The 21,291-nt window shown below is 31.1% G+C and overlaps 4 protein-coding genes across 4 annotated transcripts; 1 reads left to right on the top strand and 3 right to left on the bottom strand.

Annotated features, from left to right (window-relative positions):
• The first annotated feature begins 2,658 nt into the window (after positions 1–2,658).
• On the top strand, positions 2,659–6,129 carry LOC122596730 (putative pre-16S rRNA nuclease). The gene is made up of 6 exons (XM_043769355.1): positions 2,659–2,962; positions 3,059–3,118; positions 4,195–4,307; positions 4,891–4,959; positions 5,164–5,215; positions 5,343–6,129. Exons 1-6 carry the CDS (start codon positions 2,702–2,704, stop codon positions 5,460–5,462), a joined length of 675 nt encoding a protein of 224 aa, XP_043625290.1. The 5' UTR covers positions 2,659–2,701; the 3' UTR covers positions 5,463–6,129.
• Positions 6,130–6,663: 534 nt separating this feature from the next.
• On the bottom strand, positions 6,664–8,858 carry LOC122597832 (transcription initiation factor TFIID subunit 11-like). The gene is made up of 5 exons (XM_043770405.1): positions 8,796–8,858; positions 8,166–8,512; positions 7,627–7,714; positions 7,032–7,131; positions 6,664–6,943 (listed from the first exon to the last, which is right to left on the bottom strand). The coding sequence occupies exons 2-5, from the start codon at positions 8,483–8,485 to the stop codon at positions 6,816–6,818; spliced, it is 636 nt and encodes a 211-aa protein (XP_043626340.1). The 5' UTR covers positions 8,486–8,512; positions 8,796–8,858; the 3' UTR covers positions 6,664–6,815.
• Positions 8,859–13,084: 4,226 nt separating this feature from the next.
• Positions 13,085–14,671, bottom strand: LOC122597178 (zinc finger protein ZAT4-like). Its single transcript, XM_043769808.1, has one exon. The coding sequence runs from the start codon at positions 14,669–14,671 to the stop codon at positions 13,139–13,141; it is 1,533 nt and encodes a 510-aa protein (XP_043625743.1). The 3' UTR covers positions 13,085–13,138.
• Positions 14,672–19,758: 5,087 nt separating this feature from the next.
• On the bottom strand, positions 19,759–21,291 carry LOC122598055 (cyclin-U2-1-like). Its single transcript, XM_043770667.1, has 2 exons — positions 20,765–21,291; positions 19,759–20,108 (listed from the first exon to the last, which is right to left on the bottom strand). Exons 1-2 carry the CDS (start codon positions 21,178–21,180, stop codon positions 19,853–19,855), a joined length of 672 nt encoding a protein of 223 aa, XP_043626602.1. The 5' UTR covers positions 21,181–21,291; the 3' UTR covers positions 19,759–19,852.

Here is a 21,291-nt window from a genome sequence, read left to right as displayed (position 1 = left end):
CGTGTTGGTGGTCAAAAAGAATTCAAAGACAAAGTAAAACTTAGATCGAGCTCCAAGATTTAAAGTAGATATGTTATATGTATTACACAATACATAAAAGCATCCCTTATACATGTCTCATATAGTCATATGTATACAGAGTAGACTGCACGTTATGCACCGTTGACATTTTATATATTAAGTTGTATATTCTCATTTGCATGTACTACCATGGTACCCGCGTAATACCGCGGGATTTGTGTCGGCAACCTTATGGTAGTGGGATTGTCGGTGATAGAGGCGGGCATCGTGTGGTGTAAATAATTGATGTTGAAATAATAGCACTTTATTTTTAGAAGTGTTGAAAAGTATTTATGATTTTCACTTAGAAACCTTTATAATATTTTCACCTACATTACTCTCTTATTATTAATCATTAAATTACACTATCGATTTTTTATTATTTAAAATATCTACATTAACCATTTACATCAATTATTTACACCACTCAGCGTCTCATCTACTGCTAACAGTCGTCCCACCACCACATCGTCATCGCCACGACCACCGCGTACCACATTACACGAGTAAAGTGCTAGTAATATATGAAAATATATACATATATTTTTTTCTTTATTTGAATCCAAATATTTTATGGTAAATCATAAATAGAATATTTTTATTTACAAGACACCTTTTCTTTTTAAAAGCATGTTAAAAATCTTAATTATTATTATTATTGTTTCTTTTATTATTTATTATTATTATAATTTAAAGATTATATAATTAATAAAAACTTATAAATTATAAACTAATCGCGTACTTATTTAAGTTACTATTTAAAGTAAACTAAACAATTTAAATCATAATAAACTAATATTTAATATTGATAAAATTGTAAACCCTTGTAATTAACACGGACCTAAAATCTAGTATTTACCTATTCGAATTAATCTATCGATACAAATAAGAATATGTGGATCAATTGCCAATTTTTCTTTTTTCCTTCTTCTTTTCCTGTATCTTAACCTTACATTTGCTAATTTTTCCGATGCTTCTGTTTAATCACAATTATTGTAAGAAAGATTCAGATTACAAAAAAAAGATTCAGATTATAAAAAAATTATGTCAAACGTGCAACACGCACAAATATTATGCTAGTGATATAATAAAATCAAATTTACACTTCTTTATTTCTCTAACATTTATATACTCCAACTAAACTTGTAGTTACTATTTAGAATCGCCCCTAATTTATTATGTATCTCTCCAAACCTTAATATATATATCCAAAATAATCTCATTTATTTGGAATTTTGTTCATGAAAAACTTTTTAAAAAATAATAAAATATAATTTTCTTGTTAGTTTTGTCATGAAAATCCCATTTTCCTAAAAGAAGTTCTAGCTAATTACTATTTTAGATACTAGCACAGTACTCGCGCAATACGACAGTGATATTTTTATCATTCAGGGTATCTTAGATAATTTCTCCCATATAACTCAATCTGTGACTATCTTTTATTATATTAAAACACTGTTGCTATAATAATTTATCAACCAATCACAACTTTTGATTTTTTAAAGTTGACTTTTGTTTTCAATTTTGACTTTAATTTACACTTTTTTATTTTTTCATCACAAATTTACACTTTTTACCCAATAGTTTTAATATAATAAATAAATATTAATAACTAATATATATCCGATAAAATTATAGCTAATATTTATCCAATAGAATATATTAAATAGAATAATATATCTTTCATCTAAAGATCAGATATTATTTCCAATAGTGTTCAATATATGTATTCAATGTTCTAGAAGTATATCTTTTTATATTTGTTTTTACTTACATTTTTTACATTAAAATTTATATATTTACTAATATATCTTATCCTTAGAATTTTATAAACAATCCGCGTATAATATGAATTCCATTCAAGATTCTTTCTACTTCTTAATAAAAAAAAGGTACAAAATATTTTCCCGTATTAATGTTTAAAGTTACAATTGTCACTCAAATCAAGAGTCCTAATTGTTATCAAAGAATACGAAAACAATCCTAATTGTTATCTAATTATCAAGGGACATGTGATTGAAAATATATATATTCGTGTTATGGGTCCGTATCATAATCAAAGACTTGTACATGAATGTCAATTACAAGATCACAAGTATGTTTATGATTTAATTTTTAATTATCTTTCATAATAATATCATCATTATGAGTATAACTGGTTTAAAAAGATTCTCTAATGGAGGAATTATTGTAGCATGTGCCTTTTGAAATGACTACGACAAACAATTCAATCAATATGTCTTGGCTAATAATGACAGTGGCGAACCTGTGATTATTTCAATTTATCAATATTACAACTTGCAAAGTATAACACTTGGAACCGTATATCTTCAAAGTTATAAGCTTTTATGACTTAAATGTATAAAGATAAAATATTGATAATATTTTCAGTATTGGACATGAGTCTAAAATCTAGTATTCTCTCTTTTTATAATATACTCGTAGTATGGAGGTACAGAAAATATATTATTATCATTGTTAAACGCATGATGTATGAAAAGTTTATGGGCGTATTTTGAAAATCTACCAAAGTCAAGGGGGGCGAAATAAGAAACTCCAAAATATTATCATCCTCCCCAATTGTGACCAAAACTGCTAAACACTCTCCAAGACCAGAGAAGTTCAAACCAGGAGAGCAAAAATGGCGCAAACACATCAACTATTTACATTTTCAGCCACTAATCTTCCAATTATACACCCAAACACCCCCTCAAGTTCATTAAGAATGCAGTTTTCTACTATGAAGTCAGAAATCGCAGTAAAAGAACACCCTTTTCCACCAAATGCAATGAGAAGAAAGATAGATACAAGTTGGATGGGTGGATTCAGTTTAGGTATTGATTTGGGTTTATCAAGAACTGGTGTTGCTCTTAGCAAAGGCTTTTCAATTAAACCCCTCAAGGTCTTCTTTTTTTTCACATTCAATCCCCATTTTTTTGATAGTAATTGATAGGCTTTTTAAGTTTTTTTGATTTTGGGTTTTGTATTGTGTGTGTAGGTTTTGGAACTAAGAGGTCAAAAGCTTGAAATGGGCCTGCTTGAAATTGCTCAAAAACAAGTATGTGTGTATGTTTTTATCTTTGTTAAGAGTTTTAATGGTGAAAAAAATGAGGTTTTCGATGTACCCGGGAAAGATGAGTATTTGAATTAGATGTACGCGGCCTAATTAGGGTATATAGGTGACAATTTCCGTACCTTTTTCCTAGCCACCCCATTTTCACCTAAGACATATTGCTGAGGACATAAGGCGTCTGAACTGTGAAGCCACCTTGGGTGGTGGTTTGTGTTAGAGTTTTAACCTATTACCGTATAATTTATGTTTAGTTTTGTAACTTCAACTATTGTGGTTAATATGTTTGATATATGTAAGGTAGTAAGTATTTTTTTTCTTTTTAATAGCGAGTTAGTAGTTAGGATTTGAGACACCACATTGACATCCAATTGGGCAGTATCCGGACAAATGTAGGAAGAGGGATTCGAACCTTGGTGGATTTCCCCAAGGTCCAAGACCTTACCAATGAGCCACGAACCCATTGGCAGGTAGTAAGTATTGTTGCTTATAAAAAATCTTGAATGATTTTGATTATAAGAATGGAGCATTTGACATTGAGAAAAAGGTCAAATGTTGACTTTTATGGGGTCAATGGGAGATAATGTTGGTATGAAGACTGTTAAAAGGCTGAGAATGTAGAAAAGTTTTGAACTTGTATACTAACTCCACTGTTCCCATTGATTTTGACAATAGTTATTATCATTTTGTGTAGTAAAGTTGAAGCTATATGCAAAGTAGGTAATACACTCTTTTGAGGTCATAAATCTGTTGCTATTTGTATAGCTTTTCTGGAGATAGACAAAGCTGAATTGAATTATCTTTAGGTTTGACTAAGCACTTGGTATATATATATATATATATATATATTTTTGTAGAATGTGGTACTCCTTATAAAATTACTACAGTGGAGTAAGAGTTTGACACAACCTTGACCGAAGATAGTATTCTGCAGTGCTCCACTAGGAGTATAACATACTATTGTTAACATAGATTGAAAACAGGCTAAACAATCCACCATAATTCATAGTCTAAATTTTTGTGCGTCCTTCTGCGATATGTGATTTGGTCACATTTTGACATAGGAGGTAGATGAGTTTATCATCGGCTTGCCCATCTCTTCGGATGGAAAAGAGACACCACAATCCAATAAAGTTCGGAGTGTAGCTGGTAGGATTGCCATTCGAGCTGCAGAGAGGTATAAATTGCTAATTTTGTGGTTTGGTCCCAACATTACTTTAATTATACTATGACTGTTTTTATATGCAAATTTCAGAATTCAATAAAAAAGGATAAACTTCCATAATTTTATTTCTATCCTATTTATGTAATTAAAAGAAGTTATGGTTATTTACATGCTAGGAATTATTTCTTGTCACGCTTAAAATGAAGAAACTTCTTGCTTGATCCTTTATATATCAAAAGTGGACTAATTTTCTGGATAAAAGTAGCATTAATGCCTCAAAGTAATGTTTGTATGCTAATTAACATGTGTAGATTATTTTTACAACTCCCTGTCAGTTCCTTCATAATTAGATGCTTGATTTTAATTATCTTTGAAAAAATTATAACTTTTATTTTGTGATATCTTGTATTAATCAATGTTATCTTCTATAGCTAGGTATCATCAATTCATCATTATCTTCCATTGATAATCTTAATTTTAGTTCATAACATTTCCCCGTTTTGTTACCAATGAAGGATGTTTTTGTCAGTTAATGATAGCATTGAATATTATTATTATATTTTTTAATGCAAGTTCAAATTTTATGTGAATGTAGGGGTTGGAGAGTATATCTGCAGGACGAACATGGAACATCTACAGATGCAATGAACCGTATGATTAACCTGTATTAACCGTCCTCACTCTATCTAAATTTTTTTGCTTATATCTATTCATTGCTAGGATTTTATGTGAATTTTAACGTTACATAATTTCAATGAAATGTATATGCTTTAATGTCTGCTGATTATTCATAGTCAAGTTCACATGATAGCTTTCAAACTGCACATCCACTCCTTCAAACTTATATGTTAAGAGAATAATTTTGCAGGGGCCTCAGCAAATCTGCTCGCAGAGAAAGTCTTGATTCTTATGCAGCTATGGTAAGAGTTAATAGCTTGACAATGTATCTACATTTTAATCAATTTTTCAATGTTGATCCACAGATCTTGTGCTCAATGGGAAACAAGTTTTAGTTGCTTTTTGATATTGTCTCCTTTCACATTGCAGATGGTGCTGGAAAGGTATTTCTCAGAATCAGGGCAAGGAACCGAAATAGTTTTGCCGAAGCAATTGGACCTCCAAGAAAAGCTAAGAAAAGGTCCACCATCCGACGAATTTGACTTCTAAGATGTAGTAGAGGTGGAAAAATGGGTGGGTCAGGCAATTGGGTAATGGCAGAGGGGTTCTGGTCAAAACTGGTATTTTTCTTTGTGCAGGCCAAATTTGGTTTGGGTCAGTACAGGCCAACCCACGACCATTATTTTATCCATTTGGTAGATTTTATTTAGTGGTAACTTGCAATAGATGAATCGGATAACTACATTGGTATAAAAAAAGTTTAACCTCTTGCAATAAATCGGTTAACAAGGTTTTATACATTTAGGCCGCCTTGTGGGCCTTTCATCTAATTTGTGACCCGTTCCCTTTTCTGCTGAATCTGTTAAGTTTACCCATTTGACCGATTGGAGTGGACACAACCTAAATGAAACTTCTTTGGGAGAGTTTGGCTCATTAACTTTTGAAACTTGGACGTGTTTCATTGAGAAGAAGAGGAATGGAAGTTAATTGCATTAGTTTGTATACTTCTGCTTGGTTTGTAAATATGTAATAAGTATTGGAATGTAAGTATGATAAATGACATTATGTCATTCATTCATTTTTCTTGAAATTTCTTGTTTGTTCTTTAAACATATTTGAAAAAGAATCTCAATGCCTGTATCACTCTATTTTGTAAATATGTGTGGAATTTGTGAGATTTGTTTAATTGCATTTCAAAAACAAAATTCCTGCATAACTCTGTGATCACATGTTACTATGTTAGTTTTCGTTAGAACTGTGCTAATCTAAATCGTGCATAACCTGCACCAGGAATGATACGCTATGCTACTTTTATCCTACATTTTCGGTGGTATTGAAATGTGAAGAACGCATATTTTAGCCTAGCATCGTAAATAAAACCAAATTTGATTAGTTAATCAAGAAATGTTCTATATTTGTTTGATGTTTTCTCATATTTGTAATAATCTAACTCCATTAAATCAAACAAAAATATAATGATTTAAAAAATATGAATAGTATATGCTGAATATGCATCACCTCATAACCACTGTTTCATAATTATTATTTTTTTAAGCATTCCATCTTAAATAAATTGATAAAAGTACGAAGTCATAAAAATGATATTAGGACTGACCAAAATTTGTCACTTATAATGACACAGTCATGGTTTATACTGATCTAAACATTATATAACATTTCAGAGCTAAATAATTGGAGTAATCTGTCATATCTACACTTCTTATTATACGTAAATAAAAACCAAGAAAAATAAAATAAAATAAAATATATCAAGCTTCAGTTGTAAAGTTTAATCACCAAAAATTTTTTTGCCATAATGACGTCAATCCCAGAAAATAAATGAAGATTTCGATGACAAAAAATGTAAAGATCAAAACTTGCATATACAAGTAGCTCATTGTGCTACCGAAAGAGCCTTGGCACCGATCTTTTAGGTATTTTGCCTTCAAGTTTGAGCCTTCTGTATGCTTCGCGTATGTGACATGGCCTAATTGGCCCTAACTCCTTTCTTTCAGCCATCACCATCCTTGCTGCAAAATTATATTCAGCTTTATATTATACTTTTGGAATTCAAAATCTTTGAATCAATCAAGTGTCTGCATGTAATTATGTGTGTACCTGTTTCAACAAGTTCACCAACAAAAATTTTTGCTATTCCAGATACCACAATAGTCATTGGCATTGAAATTTTGGCACTTCCGGTGATGCTGGCTAATAACTTTATTCAAAGCACAGAATAACAATAAAGTAAGGTTAAATTTGTTTTGTCTCAGTATAATGGTCTATGGAAAGCAGAGGTAGAAATTCAGCCACTGATAGCAAAACGGGTCCAATTTAGGCCATACTTTCTTCATAATGGGTCTAACAGTTGAAAGGTGCTAATTATTTCCCAAGTCATTTCATTATCAAAGTTAAGATTATATTTTAACAATCTAATTTTGTCAACATATAACGTATATATACATTGATTATTTACAAAAAGAAGGTTTAAGAAAGTCTCTGGCAACTTATGTGATCCTAGTCTAATATTACCCAATCTGCCGCCCCACCTATTTTGCTTTCTCTAATTCAGACCAATTACCTCCATGGCTCCATCTTTTACTCTGTAACTACTATTACAAATCCTCTAATCCAGATTGATTTGAGAAAGCAAAAACAGTATACAAATGTCCAAAGTGTGGGTCTATGCGGGAGAGGGAAGAATGATACATACCCTTTTCATGTTAGATTTCTGAAATCCAGATCTCCGGAATGATTCATACCTGCTCATTTGTTCTTCAGTGAACTGAGATAATATTGATCTGAAACATAAACATTGGTGAAGGTCTTACATTAGTAATTAAGTTACTACATACTCTGACTCTATTATTTTCTTCTTCAACAAAATTTCAATCAAATTGCCACATCAACATCACATTGTCCTCGCAATGAACTCCTTTTTTACTCTAAATAATCACACTGAGCTAATAAAAGAACAAAATCCCTACAAAACCACAGAGTGAGGGATCCACACTGTGGCATCCCTGTGATGATCACACCTAATGACCAAACACAGAGTCGTGTTCAGCCCGTGGTGACCATCACACGGCAGATAGACCACTTTGGCTGCTCTAAATATCACTAAAAATTGATTTGGGTAACCAAGAATCCTTAAGGGCATTGTAGTAGACATCTCACTAATAATCAAACAAACGATGACCAATAACTATATTTCAAACGCACCGAGAAAACATTCAACAAAATAAAACTTACTGCATCTTGGCCATTTTATCCGGGTCTCCTTTAGAATGAAATTTTCCAAGTTCAACATCCATATTATCCTCTTCTTCCTCATCATCATCTTCTTTGTTCTTATTACTAGGAGCACCTGTACTTGTCGACGCCATTTTAGATCGTGCTTTCTGTTGGCCCAAATGATGAATCTTGTTTTCCAAATCATATCTCTGAGAGTTAATGTTCGGTTGTGGTGCTAGAGTTTGCGACGCAGTCTCATCACGGGCAGATGGAGATTCAGGCGGTGAATCGTTTACTTCCTCAAATGCCGCTTCAAAAGGATCTTTTGATTGCGACATTGGACTCTATGAACTATTTCTTCTCACCTATAGATACATACATATATACATGTATAATTTTGGTTAAAAATCAATATTTCTGCATATTATACATTGGTATATTTTTTTAATTGTATATGTTACATACAAAATGTTGCATTTCTATAGCATTAAGCCTAAAATAAACATAAATGTATTCTTAATGTCACAGCAATCCTAGATTATTTAGGGGGGACAATGGATATTTAGTATATCATAGAAAACTGTAAAAACAATATGATAACATTAATCAAAATTTTAATGAAATATGAATAAGGTTTTGGATGCTAACCAATTTTGTGGCTGCCTGGCGTCTGTGTGTGTAAGGATGCCTGGCAATAAAAAAGGTTATATTATAAGAAGAAGATTAGTTAAAACACAAGTATAGTCCCTCCACAATACACAAATAATCAAATTTTTATACTTATTTTTCTTTTCTTTTTGACCGCGTACTTTTGGAAAAAGCTTGTTATGCATTTTGAAGGGAAATAATTAAATTTTTTAATAAAATAATCTAAAACTCCTTCAATGATCACATATGGAAAAATCAGATGACAAGATTAGAAAAAATAATTAGTGGATACCATATATTACCTTTTTAAAGTGTTATAAGGATTTTTAAGTTGTTTTATTAAGAAAATTAGTCATTTTCCCATTTTTTTAATGAGTTGCTTATTCATGATTCAGCTTGTTGGGAATTATGTATAGTATTTTATAAAAAGAATAGTTTCATGTTAAAAGTTATATGCGGAAAATATTAAAATACCTTTAATCTTTAAGTTATACTATCAGTTTTTTATCTTTTAAACTATCTTCATTAAGTCTTTACATCAATCACTTTTACATTAATTATGTACATTACTCGACGTCGCCTCCACCACATCCCCACTACCACCCTGTCGCCGTCACGAGCATCACAACATTACGTAGGTACAATGCTAGTAAAATCAAACTACAAAGACAAAGTAAACCAAATAAATATATCGGGTTAAATCTGATTTAAGCTATAGAAAATGTGGTATTTGTTTGGCATTGATATATTTGGTGTGTTAGATGATTTGGTTCAAGCTTTTTTGATTTTTTTTTTCTTTCTACTATTTGATAATTCTAAATTCTCCTATCGAAAACTAAATCAAACCGAATGAATGAACGAAGTAAATCAAATATGATGATTTGGTTTCGGTTTGAATACACTTAAACCAAACCAAGACCAATTTTAATTTATATAGATTTTTTTTTGAAAAAATTTCTTGCCAAGATTTTTTACTTACGAAAATATTAGTGAGATTTATGTACCACCAACATTTTATAAAAATAAATATACACTTTTAATATTTATTTAATAATGCAAGTAATTTTAAATTGATACATATAAGTTAATAGTTATTTATATCTATATCTATACTTTTATATTTATACTCCCTTATAAAAAAACTGAACTCTTATCCCTTAAATTTAAGAATTAATTTACTTTCCATCTTAATACATTTTTATTTTCAATTTATAAACTGTGACTAAAATGTACTTAAAAAAATTCAACCTCCATCTCTCCATCATGTAGAAACACATAGCAAAAAACCCTAATTTACAATTTGTCCCCTTCCGCCCCTTTTACATCCAACCGCAAAAATTCATCATATCGTCGACCGCAATGAAATTGCTTTTACGTTAATAACTACACCGTCACCAGCACACTGCCGCTGCACTGCGCGGCACCAATCGATCTAGTATAATATAAAAAGAATAGCTTTTTATTTTTGGAAATGTTGAAACTTGTTTAATATTTACACAAAACACCCTTAAAATAGTTTTATCAACACTACTCATTAGCTAAAATAATTAAATTACTTTTACAATTTACATCAATAATTTAAACCACTCAACACCATTTTCACCACCAACAACCTGCTACATTGCGCGGATAATGGCCTAATGCCCTTATTTAAATAACATAGACTTTTAACCTAACTTGTTCATCAAGTCACTAATCATAATAATAATAGTAATAATAACTAATAATAATTATTATCACTTAGCCCCTTGACTTCTTTTTGCTATACAGCTCAGCCCAATTATTCTCTTGGTCCGTATTTTATCTTTAAGGTGTGGCTTCAAAGATTGCTTGAGGTCTTAAAAGTAAATTAAGAAATCAATATGGTTTTCACACGAAATAACAAAATCTAGAAACCAGATCAAGTTTAAATAATCAATTTTGCTTTGGTTTGATATTTGGTTATTCAGACTTGAATCCATATACTAAATGTTCCAGGTTTAATAATTTGTTTTGTAAAAAGGTATCATTCGGCTAACCATGGGTTGCCCACACCAGACTTTTGCACGCTTCGTTTTGTTGCCCATAACCAACTTATTAAAATTTGTTTTCTTTATATGCTTCGTTTTGTTGGGCCTGTGGGCTATAAATAGAAGTTTGGGTTGCTATCTTGGGCCTAAATAAAATTAGAAAGAAAAGCTAAATTAATATATTAAAAAGAATCTAAAACATCATTGGAATATTTTTTTTATGGACAATGATTAATTACACTACTTTGTATGTCTAAAGATATACTTTAAAAGGAGATCAACTAATAAGTAACGAGACAAGATCAAAAGTAGAAATAATGAAAGAGCATTAGTGGAAAACATATGTCATGTAATGTATGGGGTAGGTCTATCTTTATATATATGAATTAGGAATATGAATGAATCATTATTCATTTCTTATATGTATAAATATGTCATCTATGTTTTCATTATGTTTTGAAAAGGCGAAAACAAATTTTTATTTATTTATTTATTACAAAAACTTGTTATAAAAAAGGCATGTTCCTATAAAAAAACATGTAATGCGTAAAGTTCATGTGAGAATTATTGATATATAAATATAAAGTGATACATCTATAACAATTATTGGCCATTTACAACAATACATGTTTTAAAATATGAAGTAATTAGTAGCAATTTGTACATGTTGGTACACCGAAATGCGTACGTATAGATTCGTACATAATACGAGTGCATACATGGACGGATCTTAATAGGGACCAGGAGGGGTTGTAGCCCCCTCAAAAGCTTTTATTATTACAGTATATATATTATATGTTTGAAAAAAATGCACATTTAGGGCCTGTTTGTTTTAAGTAACTGAATGCAGAAAGTGACTGAATGGATATACAATGTCTGTATAGATTAAGTTAATATAGTTATTTTTTGGTTTATTAAGTAAAAAACAAACATATTTTCTTGACTTAATGGATTAAGACAATTAAAATTAAGTCATGGCTTTTTAATTAAGAGTTTATCAAACACCACCTTACTTGGCTAGCTCGGTTGGTTTCAAGTCATAAAGTTTAAGATGAAGTCTTGGGTTGCAAGCCCATTACAAGCATTGGATTTTTGTGAGTATATCATTTTTAATTTTCTTATTAAATTAAGAATGTTACAAATTTTATTTTCTGCTTTCTCTTTTATTCCGTAGTACTTTAACAGTTTCTCATATATTATAAACATTAATCAATGCAATTTTTTAATGAACTCTATTAATTATTGATAATCAATTCACATAAACCATGTTATTCCAATTTTTTTTTTTTATAACATTTTAACATTCAAATAACTTATCGATATTAATATCAAAACAATTTTTTTTATAGATACCCTAATGATTAAATAATATAAATTTAAATTTCTAAACATATAAAGTGATGTTTTTGTAACCATTAATCATTAGATGGTTAATATTAATCATATATTTTACAGCAATATGTGTACTTTATATATTAGATATTTATTTATATTTTAGTTTTCGTCCCCTAAACGAGTTGCTCAAGTTCCGTCACTGAATGCATAAATATACCAATCGATATTCTGTACTATTCAGCTATCTAAGACGCCCCATGTGGGATGGCTCAAAGTCCCCTCACTCCTCATAGTCTAATATAATGGATAAGCTTTTTCAAGATTTTGCGATGACAATGAAGAAATACATATAGATACATTGATACGACATATAAAAGTTATACTAGTACTTTTAATGAAATTGTTTTCTTGGTAGAAATAAAAGGTAATTTGTTTGGTGCTGTAGTCAACAGTTTAGAGTTGGGGACATTAGTTAAAGGAAACTTGGTGACATTACTTTTCTTAGAAGACATATATATTTTGAATTGCAAAAGTTTTGTCATCATTTTTATACACATCTTTTTCTTACTTTACACAAACCGTTTGAACCGAGGTCGATTTTTAGAGGGTCTTTCATCTAAAATCGATTGTTAATTAATTTGTTGATAAAAGAAGATTAATTTTAACATGCTGTAAACAATCCAACAGACCAACACTACCAGAGCAAAACAACGTAAAACAAAAACTTGTAATTATTAATTTGTGAAAATTAAAGTAGTACCATTAATAAAAGAAAAGAATGAACAAAAAAAAGTGAAACTCCAAACGAAAAAATAAAGTATACATCTTATAAAGATTACAACAATAGATGATATGATGGCACGTTATCATCTTCATCAAGAAAAAAATAAATAAATCATGTGCATGCTAAATAAATGGATACCTATATATAATTTACAGTTTCTAAGCAATATATATACTAGCTTGTTGTGAAAATGGAAAGAATATATATAAAATAAGTTATGGGTCAAGAGATGGACCAACTTGAGTTGTTGTAGAACCAATTCCAACTTGCAACCATGAAGATGAACTCCCATTGATGTTACTCATGTCTTTTAGTTCACTCAACTTTGCCAATTTCAACTTACTATTATCAGCTTCATTATCTTCTTCCATTGTAATTGCTTCTTTTTCATGGTTTTTGCTAATTGTGTTCTTATGTCGTTCTTGATCTTGTTGATCACCTTGATTTTTGGCATTCTTATGATCTACATTCAATGAATGTAGATTAATCTCTGTCGAAATCTCAAAGTCTTTCCCTAGTCCAGATACATTATTGTGATGAGTAACTGGAACGTTGAGGTCGAGGGCTTTTGATTTGTTGAGTATTTGTGAAGGTAACGCCAATGCTCGTCGGTGTAGTTGCTCAATATGTTCATGGAAGTTAAATTTTGCTATAGAAGAAGTATCAGTAGTCATGTTAGATGTAAGCCAATGACACCTCTTGTGTCCACCAAGGGCTTGACCGGATGCAAAAATTCGGTTACAAATTGAGCACTTGTGTACTTTGGATTTTCGGCGTGCTGCTCCCACTAATGGCGCTGCAGCGATTGTTGGCCCTATAGTGCTTGGACCTTGGCTAAAGTTGTAGCTCGAGATTGGTTTTGGTGATGGAAAAAATTCGTCGTGTGTTATGACATCATCGTCTCCAATGTTGTCATCAGACTGATCGTTTCGTGCTGCGAAACAACCTTTTACCTTTTTGTGACTTGCCCTATGACCACCTAATGCTTGATGTGAAGTAAACACTTTTTTGCATGCTTTACATTCAAACATTCCTTTAGAAATTGTGGCTACACCTTTGGCTTTATCTAAAGGTGGTGGTGGTGGTCTTGTGAAAGGTGATAAATCTTCATATGGTTTCAATCTTTGCTCTTCCCTATTTGGGGTGTATGACTCTTCTATATCGGTTTCAATTGGATCAACTCTCCCATTAGACAAATCCATTAAACACTTAGCAAGGGCTAAATCTTCATCTTGACCACTTGATGGACAATTTGAAGTAAAGTTAACAACTTTAGCCCTAAAAGATCTCTTTCTTTTCGACCAACCGCTAATACTAGCTCCACCACCACAATCTCTTCCTACATCGTTGTTTTCATTAATATCATATCCCTCATCCTCATCATCATCAGCCTCGGACTCTGGTGAAGACACGAGTGATTCACCATCGTCCGAGCTGCATTTCCTATGTTCAAGAAACGATTTCCACGACACGAATTCTTTCCCACAATTCTCACAAACACGACAACTATTTAAACGATTAGGGTTTGTTCTTAGCCCATACATTCTCTTGTTTCCTTGATTATCTTCACAATCGCTTGCGGGCTCTTCCTCATCATCATCATCATCATCAAGATTCCAAGTATCATCACTAATACCATGTGCTCTCATATGGCCACCTAATGCTCTTCCACACATGAAACCCTTTTTACATATTCGACAAAAATGCTTGAAATTTGTATGTTGATCATTATCAACACTACTAGCCATCAAGAAAGATAAAAAGGGTTAGAAATTTAGAATTAGAAGGGAAGGGAAGAGAAACCAATTAGGCGGAGAAGACATACAAAAGCATGTAGAAAAAAATTGGGGGAATAATAGAAGTGAATAAAAAGGATTGAGGGGGGAGTCATGTTCTTGTAGTTAAAGTTGTTGTAAAGTTGTATGGTGAAAACAAAGTTGGTCCATGTTTTTAGTTAAAGAGTAATAGTTTGTGGTATAAGAATAGAGTGTAAGTTCAGTGTGTGTGACAAGTGGAAGGAGGACATGATATTTGTAGACTTTTTCTACCATGTATTTTGTGTAGTAACAATAACAATATGGTTAAGAGTTTCCCCAAATCGAGCTGTGTTGTTTCCTAGTAGTTGCTAGGCCTTAATTTCCCAAAATAGCTAGAGTACTTATTAGTACGGCATTCACTTTTTTTTTGACATGTAGTACGGCATTCACTTAATTATGGTTAATTGTACTTTAAGGATTCCTAATTTTCTTTTTAGAACCGACTTCTATTGCGTTTTAAAAGCACAACTAAATAAATGAATCTACACAAATCCAATACATATATTTACCATCTACCGTAAGACTTGAAACAACACAACTTATAAGTTTGATGAATAATTGCACATACCATTATATATAGGGTAACCTTTTACCCCAAAACTAAATAAAGGTAATTCTTTTGAGTCTTACAATAATTAGTCGGCCATCAACAAGAGCTAATTTCATATCGACCATGGTGGTATAGGAACAACATAGATGTATTTGTAGAGTCATTAATTCGGCTAATAAGATTACAACAATATATATTATATACTTATATATGTTATTCAGCTCGATCTATAATGGATCTCAGTACGTTAGAAGAAATTAACTCAACTTGGCTGTACTTGTAATGTTACGTGATGGTTAATTGTAATGTTACATGATGTCGTCCATCCGTTATGGTGTGGAAAGAAGAATGTCGTAGTATAAATTGTAAACCTATGAGTAAATCCATATCATTTGCCTTCAATTCCAAGCTAAGATACCCAATAAGGTAATCCTATTTTTGTCGGTTGGTTCTATTTATCTTTACATGCAAAAGTAACTTGACATTACTATATATAGTTTTGCTTTACATATATAATAGTTAATGACTACACTAAGTTGTGTCATTTTTGCAACTTTTATTTAGAAATATTCATTCATCTTACGGTTTATATATGACGGGTAGTGGTACACATAAAAACCAGTTTCAAATCGGTTCGGGTTTGATCAAACACGGTTTCAATCTAGTATCGTTGACTAAAACCAGTTCAAGTCGGGTCGAGCAAACACCAACTTTTGTGCATCACTACCCATCATATATAAATCGTAAGATGAATGAATATTACTAAATAAAAGTTGTAAAAATTATACAACTTAGTGTAGTCATTAATCATTATGTAAAGCAAACCTATGTAGAGAACATATATACATAATAGTTGATTGGGCCGTTGGGCCGTGGCTTGGCAAGTGAAAGCTGGGATTTATGACGGGCTTGTATGGTTGCCCACATGCCGACATCATTCTCGCTTGAATTATTTTGGCTCATTGAGCTACGAATTGTCCTTTTAGGCGGTGTTCGATTATGAAAAAGCAAAAGTATACGTGGGCTTTCAAGTCTTTAAACCAAATGACCAATAATAATCCCCTTATCCTCATTATCAAAGTCCAATTCCAATTGAACCCATTCATTTTGAGGCCCAAATGTAAATACAACTTTCATCATTTTCAAGTCAAACACTAGCATACCAGGTGAGGTTAATTGAACATACATTATTGTCCACGCTACTATATATTATACCAAAAGTGTTTTAGCCCCAAAATAATTAACCACAGCTCAATATTTGAGCATTGACCGTAAATACTTTTCCAGTAAACTTTTTATATTTTCAGAAAAAAAAAAAAAAAGTTTATAACTTCATATATATGTTCTTTTATACGTGTAACAGGTAATTAAATGAGCAAAATAAATCTAAAGATGCGAAATGTTATATTAATAAACAAATGTTTATTAACAAGTTATACAAACTGTTGTAACACAATAACGACCAATATTATTATGTTCTAATTCCTTGTTGTATTGATGTCACATAGGACTGTACACATTGTTAGGAAAAAAATATTTACAAATAAAACATATCCTTAAAAAAATAATGAAACTTGGTATATCGATCGGGTCTATAATAACAAATTTCATGATCCAACCAAAGGCCTCAACTTCAAAATCCGATCTAACACATCCGAGAGTCAACAACACCTTGAGTTATGGCGTAGACACATAAATTAAATATCAAAATTTGCTACCTTTAATAATCGAAACTTTGGCCTATGCAAGAGAAAATGACTATATTAATTTGACAAACAACTGATCGATGAGACAACACTAAAAGGAAAGAATTAATTGAAAATTTTAATTTACAATTGTTATTTACTTCTTAATAATCAAAATAAACAAAAATATTTAAGGTTTAATTGAATTGATCAAGTCATAAAAAAAATGTGTGAGTTGCATATGCTCGTGACAGAACATATAAAGACCTCACATACACCCTTTGTTAATAACATCATTGAGCTGAGTGTCATTTAATTCATATTATAACTAAAAAAGATCATTACTGCACCTTAAACACCTCATAAACTTTATATATTAATTAAAGCCTAGTATCTCCAATCAATCTCATACATTTGATTCTAATTTTAAAATACAAAAAGTTTCTTCTAGATGGACAGAAGACTAGATTAATAGTTGAGAGTAGGTTTATGTCGCAAGTGTGAGTGTACAATTTGAATATTTTTTAAATTAAAGAACTTACATGAAAATCTGAAGTCATGATGCATAGATATTGGGCTACTAATTAAATTAATAAAACTCAAGATACTAATCTTTCAAGTCACCTTAATGAATAATGAGATATATGGGCATAAAGAAATCAAAGGGTATTTATATTACATGATTCTTTTGTCTCACAAAATATAATTATGGTCCACTTATTATTGTTTCTCGCATATCGTCGTATTTGAATATATAGTGTATAATAAATAATAAAATAATGTTATTAAACTATATATTATTTATTATTAGATTTCGCATATCGGTCATTCGTAATGTGGAGTAGTATTTTAATTTTAATTACAACATATAAGAATATACCAAATTAAAGAAAATGGAAGATATGCAAATGTTTCATCTTGGAGATAGATGAAATATTACAATCGTGGCCTGATGAACGAAACATGTCCTCTGATTCTCTCCTATGAAGTTTTATTAGTTTTTGGCAAGTTCTTTTTTATTGTTTAATGAAACATGCATAAAAAATTTGGAATACTTATATTAGGGTCAAGTCAAAGATTGAATTTTGTGTTGAAAATGTATGTATGGTGTGTGTTTACTGTTTAGTTCATGACAAACATATACTACTACGGGTGAGTTTTATTCCGTTTTTTTTTTTTGTTTTTTTCAGTTTCGATTTTCTGGACTTCCAACTTTCTGCTAATTGAAATATTTTTGAATTGGCTTGAACCCGAAACCTTGAGTAAACGTACACTCGGAGCCCACCTAATGAAACTTTTTATATTAAAGGAGAAAAGACACATATATATCGGAATAAGCCATTCTTTTTAATAGCTTGAAATAATGAGTGTTCGACTTATCTAAATGTGGTTAAATTTTCAGGTTGTTTCAAAATATTTTTCCTGGTCAGCTCTTACTTAAGCTAATTTAGTGGTGGTTTTACATGTAAAAACTCAATTTTACATTGTTTCTAAACATTGAGCTTGAGACATCTTCTAAACACATTAAAGCGTCTAACTATTAGGCTATTTTGAATTTTTGATGCATCGTAATTTAAAAATTCTATTTAGAAAACTGAAAAGTTATTAATCTATGGATAATATTAATGAAAATGAAAACTATATTTAGTATCTTTGAGCATTATCTTAATGTTTGAAAGGTTCATTTAAGAGGTTTTGTGTTCAAGCCTTGGGTAGAACATAGGAGGTCCCATTATGAGGGCTTGACTTAGGTATACCAAGGTTCAAGTTTGAGGGGACAGAGTTACCCCTATCAATCGTCGTGCCTACGGATGGATTAGTAAGGGTTCTCCCCCCATCAAATATTTGAAATAGGCATTTACATTTTTACTTTGAGTAAGCTCTTTAACGCGAATCCGGTTAAAACCGTGAATTAAAATCTCCACCATTAAATCCCTCAGTAGTGGATTGACTTCGAAGGATGGGAAAGTGAGAACCTTCTAACCATCTTTCATTTCACCTCCCCGCACCTAATTCCATCCTCATTCATCCTCTCTCTTTACTTCTTCCATCAAAAAAGTTCTAGCGGTTGTCTTTAGAAAGACTGATGCCCATGACAACTATTTAATTACTAGAATTAGACGAAATATTAAGAAGGATGGTTTAGGAGTTGAAGAGTATATAGTTGAGCATAAGCTAATTGCATTTGCACCATCCATTATTAAATTAGAGTCACCCATAATTTTCCCCCGTAATTTATATGATTCTTCCATGCCTTTTTGAATAATAAGATAAAGAAATAATCATGATCAATATCATCATTTCTTGTAATGATCATCATTACTCAAAAAGAAAATTCGTAGTTATTTTTCTATATCAATTTGCTTTAATTTGTTTCTAACATATTTTCGGTATAGCTACGAATGAGTAAATGACTATGATTCTATGAAAAAATGAATCTATTCAATTTAAGAGTATATATTACCTATCAAATTTTGATTTTTAACTTTGTGAAGATTCACATGTCCATAAAATTAGCTAGTTATTGGTGGTCCATTAATCTCGCTTGAAATTGCTCTGAATAGACGATACATAATATGTGTTGGTTAATTTTCAAATATTGATTCAGATTCACATCAAATCTAAGCTATAACTAAAACCTTAATTTAGACTTCTTTGTATTAAATGGCATGTTATATTCTTGATTATTTATGCAACCCCCATTGAAAAGGGTCAAATTATATTAGATCCGATCCCATTTGAACACGCACCAACATCAATTTTGTAGTTCATCACAAGTAAACTTTGTTTGAAGCAACTAATTAAAATTAAACTCCTTCAAAACTTTCTTAATTTGTACATAATTTCTATGTTTACTTAATTAATAAACAGAACGATTTACAACGTTATTCGGGAAATCTGATTATACCCTCGTTGTTGCATTTTGATTTCCTCAGCACATCGTAACGTTTTTTCGATATGATAACCACCTCCAATGCTCACTTCCCTTTCTAAATGACAACAATAGCTCTCAAAAACACTCACATTTACATGCATTTTGAAATTCATCAAGAACAGAAACTCCAGTTCTAATGTGTTCATTTCCTTTGTTGTTATGCCGCCAACTCTTGCAAAATATGAATTTCTATAATTCCTGCAATTAATTACACAAACATTAGTTAATCGATCAATTAGAAAGTTCATTTAACCCAATGCATTTGTATTATTTACTTCATTTTAATGGTATATTGATATGGATACAAATATTGTGAAAAAAATAAGTCACACAAGTAATATTGTACATATGATAATATGTATACGTATTTTATCTAGCTTGCAATGAATTATTGAAAATCGATAGTTCGATTGCATTAAGTGTTTGTATATTCACAACTACTTTAAAAAAACATCCGGCCCATGAGTGACGTGGATGGATGTTGTAAGTTGTAATATATTTTCGTACGGTGACAATTATTTCATGCATGATTTGAATATAAAATGTTAAAAATAAATGCAACTGGTGTTGAGCCTTTACTGTCTTGCAGGTATATATTTATAGTGTGTCTGATATATAAACAGTTGTCCTGTAGCTAAATGGGCCGGGCCAGGCCGGTTCGAGTCTTGCCAAATGCAATTCAGTCTATATTAATCTCATTTGTTAAGGAGCGTGAGGAATTTATCTTCCTTGGGTGCTTATATCAGATTTAGAGGTTGTTATTAACAAAATCCTAATGATAATGTATATATATATATATGAAATTAATAATCCAAAAAAGAAATATATATGATTGAAACAAAATAAAAACTTACATGTCTTCAACATACTTAGAAGCCACCATTATAGTTGTGATCAAAAGCCTATGAACATTGTGGGCAGTTATTCGAAACTCGGGCAACGACCGGCAAAACCGATCAATATAAACATATGCAACAACATATACTGATGGTCCAGCTCTAGTGTACCTAAAAATTCTTTCAAGATATGATTGAATTGTCATATCTGGTGTTTCATTGCAATCAAACACCCTAACCCTCCTACTAGTTTTTGATGAACCATATTGTTGCTTGACACTAATTAAGTCACATTTTCTTCCAATTCTCTCATTTCTAGCCAAAGTTCTTTCAATGAGAGAAGCAAGAACTGAGATGACTAAAGGGGTTTTAGAGTCTTGTTGATATGAATATGAAAACACATCATATCTAAGTTTTCTTGGTGAAATGGCCATTTTTTATGAACACCAAATAAAGTTTGTACTTTGGGACAAATGAATAGATGGTTTTGTTTCTTATTTTGGGTTTGAAAATAGGATTGAGGTTATTTATATATGCACATAGGA

The sequence above is a fragment of the Erigeron canadensis genome, chromosome 4 (assembly GCF_010389155.1).
Source record: "Erigeron canadensis isolate Cc75 chromosome 4, C_canadensis_v1, whole genome shotgun sequence".
NCBI lineage: Eukaryota > Viridiplantae > Streptophyta > Magnoliopsida > Asterales > Asteraceae > Erigeron > Erigeron canadensis.
The sequence above is the reverse complement of the archived record's forward strand: the minus strand, read 5'-3'. Positions and strand labels throughout refer to the sequence as shown.